At 28.4% G+C, this 5,870-nt stretch overlaps 1 protein-coding gene across 1 annotated transcript; it reads right to left on the bottom strand.

The window, feature by feature from the left end:
• Positions 1-3,512: 3,512 nt before the first annotated feature.
• LOC133820949 (MLP-like protein 31) lies at positions 3,513-4,560 on the bottom strand. The gene is made up of 2 exons (XM_062253507.1): positions 4,306-4,560; positions 3,513-3,971 (listed from the first exon to the last, which is right to left on the bottom strand). Exons 1-2 carry the CDS (start codon positions 4,496-4,498, stop codon positions 3,694-3,696), a joined length of 471 nt encoding a protein of 156 aa, XP_062109491.1. The 5' UTR covers positions 4,499-4,560; the 3' UTR covers positions 3,513-3,693.
• Positions 4,561-5,870: the final 1,310 nt, after the last annotated feature.

Below are 5,870 nucleotides of genomic sequence, written 5' to 3'. Positions count from 1 at the left end.
TTTACATTTTATAAAACCTTTATTTTGTTTTAATTTTGTTTTATTTATTCAATTGTTTTAATTTATTATGAATATAGCAAATAAATTAAATAGTTAAATGATCGAATTAAACTTAAAATATGGGGACATTTTATTCATATTTAAATAATATTTGACCAAAATCATGCTTGGGGTATTATTATAGTCTATTTTTGAAAAATAGACACTACAACAATATAAGGGTTTTATGACTTTATTTGAGAGAAATTAAAAGTCTATGTCTCCCATTAGGAGAGGTGAAAGACATCCCACGTCTCCGAGTGGGGTCATTGTAGGTGCACATCCCACGTCTCACATTAGGAGAGGTGAGAAACATCTCACGTCTCCTAGTGGGACACATTAAAATATCTCCAATTTTTTTAAAAAAAAAGCAAATTAATTAAATTAAAATTTATTTAATATTATTTTAATAATTAATTAAATTGAAATTAATATAATTAATTGAATTGAAATTGAGATATAATTAATTAAATTGAAATTGATATAATTAATTAAAAAAAATTGCAAATCTTCATTAATGTAAATTTATAATATTGTTTTACAACCAACAAAAATTAAATTAATAATTAATACATAAAATATCACTAAATATCTAACAATATTTAACTTATTCTTGTAATTGCAAAAACTCAATTACCTCAAATTTTTGTTTAAAATAGAAATTTTGAGGCAAACATCACCATAAAATCTCACTCCAACAAAACCTCAACATACAAAATTAAAATTAATTAATAAATAAATGGTTACTGTACAAATAAAAAAAATTCCAATGAGCCACTAATTAACCAAAACATAAAATGTGATATGTATAGAGCTTAGACTAGTAAAATCTAACAACTAAATCACTAAAATCTCAATAATCAACAAAAAAATATAACTTTTCATATATATCTAATTTTTAAAATTAAAAAATATATATATACAAATATACATAATTTTTGAATTAAATAATAATAAATATTAAATAATATCATAAACATATATACTTGAATCAAATCCATACAATGTAATATGTAAAATTAAAATTAAAATTATTTCTACATTGTCAACAAAGTTATTTTCTTTGAAACTCACTCAAAATCTATTAATAATCAAAACTAATAAAAAAAATCTCATTACATATCATTTTAACAATGACTTATACTTATAATTTTGAAAACATACCTCAAATGTGTGCTTGAAATAGAAATTTTGAGTCAATCTCAAGTTCACACACCTCTTATATTCTCCTAGAAAATTAATCCTACAATTCCATAGAAAAAACTCATAATCATAAAAAACTAGCACGAAATCGCATATATATATGTTATATTATTTCATATAATATAATATTAGATTAAATAATGTGACAAAATGTGATTTGTCACACAAATGTGATTTGTCACACCTTGTAACATATTATTGAGAGTCACCAAATTGGGCACATGTGTGTGTCAAAATGTGACATATTTTGGAGTTACAAAATCAGTTACAAATTTGTAACTCCCAAATATTACCCAATAATGTGTATATTATATGTTACACATTTGAGATTGGATTTCATAAAGCCATATGAGAAATGGCTGATAGAGATGTGATTTTAACTCCCATATTGTGTATGGAAGTTACAAAATCAAGTGGGAATAAATTGGAACGTTTTGGAAAAAACTCAAAAAATTGGTTGCTGAAACTGACCAAGGGTCGCGGCGCTAGTGGCTGGCAGATTCATACTAATTCGGTTTTTATCCAATTTTGAACGTTTCCAACAGCCAAGTAACTCCCAAATCTCTATTTTAATTCCATAAAACACCCAATTAATCATTGGTAACAGCCATGGGGGTTGGTGGAATTTGAAATTCAAAGGGTGTCTCAAAACTCTATAAATAGGAGCCTAATGCTCACTTGTAAGACACACTATTTTTTCATCCACAAAGCACTTGGCTGAAAAATACACCAAAAGGCTTGATAATTCCATAGAGCTATTTCCTAGAGAGATCCCTTAGTGCTTAAAGAATAGGAGGAAATAAGCTTTTGGACAAAGGTCTTGAACCTTGTTCAAGTTGGTGATCCCCACTACTCTACACTTTGGTTGTGTGAGAGTTTGTTTGTGTTTTTCATTCTTGTGTTCTTCTTATTTACTTGTATTGTTATAGTATTGAGTTTGTAATCTTCTTCTTCTACATCTTTTTATTTACTTGTATTTTGAGCAATTGAGTTGTAATACTTATTTAATAAATATTATCTAGTCCATTGTATTCTTGGCATAGAGTTGTATTTTTGGTTTTTCCATATTTCCATTGAGCAATAAAATATATTCTCTAACAATATATATCATCGTAATACTAACTCATAATTTTTTTCTAGAAAATTTACCACAAAATCTTGAAAATTGAGAGAATTTTGTAACTTTCAAGCCAAAAAATTGCAGAAATTTGACCCAAATGCCTCTATGTAATCGCGCATGAAGAAAGAGAAAGAAAGAAGCCAAGTTGTGTGGTTCATATATGAAGTGAGGACTTCCAACGTCTCCCACTAGGACACGTGAGACAACGTCTCCTAGTGGGAGACGTTGGATGTCCTCCCTTGACATGTGTTAGGCAAGAGTGTTTCAATGTCTTCCCACCCTTTTAATATCTTACAATTTTAGTCATTAATAAAAAAATTAAATGTCTCCCAACATAAGACATTAAAAACCCCTCGTAATTTTTAATGTCTTACATCAATGGTGTAAGACATTGTAGGGAGTCATTGAAAGTATAATTTATTGTAGTGAGAGAGTTCGATCGATAACTATTGCAAAACACAAGACGTAAATTGGTATAAACCCTACAAAAATAATAATGTTTTTTACTTATACAATCAATGTAAATAATAAATTAGATAGAATTTACTCTTTTGGTGGCTTGAGTTTTATTAATGTATAGTTTTAGTATCATTTATTGCGAATAATACTAATATGATAATCACAATATAAAATGGTACCATGATTTCAAATTTGATCACAAATGACAAGATATTAAATGGATATATTCTCTCATCTATATCAGGGTACTATTTTATATTGATTTTTAAATTTCAGGGTAACTAATAACTATTATGTAGAGCATAATTAAGGTACAATTTTATACCAATTTTTAAATTTTATTTTGTTAAAACACAGTATACCAAAGTTATACTTTGTTAAAACACATTATACTAAATTGGTACCTATTCTAAATTAGATACTAATAATATAATAAAATAATTATCAAAGGTAGAAAAGTAAATAAGTAAGTATTTATTGCTTATCCAAATTAAGATCATGTTATATTCCATGACAAATATGACACACCATTACAGCTGCTATTTTTTAAGTTGTGTAATATTTTAGCACTGCCATATTGGACTTGCTATGAGGACCCTTAAATTGTAAACATGCATCATTATGATATGGGAACTCTGACTGAAGCACAAATATAACACACAATATCCAAATAAAGGCAAAAACATAAACGTGCATGAACACTCTTCAAATAAAAATATAGAGACAACAATAATAGCAAGTGATTACTTATCATGATAACTAGATCATCATGCCAAACGTAGAATATGACCACTTATTCATACTTATATACTCAAAGCTTAAATTATTTAGTGGGCCATAAACGTTGCAGCTTTAGATTCGGGTTTGACTATTTATATATCCTGGAGAAGATGAACATCGAGATCTTTAGAAATATCCGCAAGGAACTCAATCATGGAGTGCGGGTCTAGGATTTCGTCATGGTGCTTTTCGTACTCGATTGTAAAGTGTACAATGCTTCCCTGGCCATCAGTTTTGGGAGTGGCTTGAATCGTTAATTTGAAGCTCTTGTAGTGCTCCACAAGATCCCCTTCAATCACTTTGAACGTGATTAAATTCTTCTCCTCGTCTATGGCTTCAACTATATCCTTGACCACTTTAGCTTTCCCCTCTGCATGCGTGCATTTAATAATATTATTAATTAGACTTCATAACATAATATAAATCGATTAAGCTTTGAACCAACTAACCCAAAAATTTGCTTCTTGTTTTTTTCCTTTTCTAACTACTCAACAAACATAGAAAAACAACTTGTAAATAGAAAAATATTCACTTCTTTTCTTTTAATTTTAGTTGTTTGTTTATACAAATGTATATATATATATGTATATATATTTGTTAGATTTAAGAGTACGTACTGTAGTGGTTATGAAAAGATATACAAACGTACTATATAAGAGATTAGATCCACAAATACATTACATGTAAATTTTCTTTGGTCTTACCATGGAAATAATTCCAGTAGATGACAGAACCCACTTGGCCCCATTCACCTTCGTGTAACTCACAATTCTGAATCTTGTCAGAGCAAGCATGGGTGATATGGTGCGGTTTATGAGTGAACATTTCATGGAATTTTTCAGCAGAGGCTTTGATTTCTACATCAGTCTCCAGCTTACCAATATCAGACGACGACATTTTATTCTTAAAACAGAAGTTCAAAACCTATATATTTCTTTTCTGATGTGAAATGTTGAAGAAAATGGTGTGACTTATAAGACACTATCACCCTCCCTTTTATAAAAGAGAATTGCTAAGGCTAGCATTGGTGTCTAACACCACGAAAGAGATGGCATATTTTTATTGGTGTAATCTAATACCGGATCTACGTATTTAAATTTAGTAAGTATTATGAGTTATCAATAAACAATTATATTGTTGCTGCAGTGATTACTACACATATTTACTTTTAGTGTTGCTGCAATCAATATAAAATCAATTTAGAATTTCTACGAAGGAGTCGTACAATAAACATATAATTTTATACAAAAAAAAAAGTTTGTAAATTCATGTGTGAAACTAGAATTTTATTTTATTTTTAAAAAAAATCTATGAATTTAATTTTACATGTCATCTTGAGAGAATCAATAAAACTTTCATGTTTTAATTTCTGGTATTCTATTTAGAATCAAGGAGTATATAAAAGGTTTATTTTTTTCACTTTTTTGTGCGACTCTTTCTTGTAGAAGCATCAACTAAATCGTAGTGGTATTAGATTTAACACCATCGTGCAAACATGCCACTTCCACTACAAAATAAGAATTTCTCATCACATTTTAACATGAATATGTTAAAAAAATATTCATAAACTTTATTTTTTTTTTAAAAAAAACTTAGACGTACCCTTTCTTTCTCCTCACTTCCCTCACAAAAGCGATCAGAAAGACCATTCATTCTTGTTGCATTTTTGGCGAAAGTTTACAACAATCATTGATCAAGGTAGCAAAAAAAAAAATCAGTTGTCCCTGGTTACTGTCATTTCCTTGTCTCATCCATTATTTTGAGACACCTCATAGATTTACTTAATCTATAATTAAATTGTTTGATAACGTTAAATTAAGTTAAGATAGCCCTAATTATCTATCCCCAATTAATGTTACTTTCTCTCTGCAAATAATAATAATAATAATATCAATTATTTTTTAAAGAAAGATAGTGTCAATTTAAATTTTACAATAATATCAGTGGTATGAAAAGTTAGTTAAAAATCCTTTTAAAAGTCCAATTTTTTTTTGTAAAAAGTCATGTTAAATTCAAAAGTGGTTATTTATGTTTATTATTGTATTCCTTTTATGAATTCTTTCTTATTTATATTTATTATGTGTATAACTATATTTTGTAAAAAAAAAAAGAAAGGAAAATCAGTTTTGGGGGTTTCATTTTTTCTCTAGGGCTTCCTGAGATTCCTTTTTTCTTCATCTTCATGTCGGCGTCGTTCGTACTTCTAGTTATGCATAGTGGTCATGCCTGACCGAGAGGATGTCTTTGCAGATTGGGTTGGTGGGGTTAA

Source organism: Humulus lupulus, chromosome 3 (assembly GCF_963169125.1).
Source record: "Humulus lupulus chromosome 3, drHumLupu1.1, whole genome shotgun sequence".
Lineage (NCBI taxonomy): Eukaryota > Viridiplantae > Streptophyta > Magnoliopsida > Rosales > Cannabaceae > Humulus > Humulus lupulus.
Note: the sequence above shows the minus strand (reverse complement) of the source record. Positions and strands in the feature narration are given on the sequence as shown.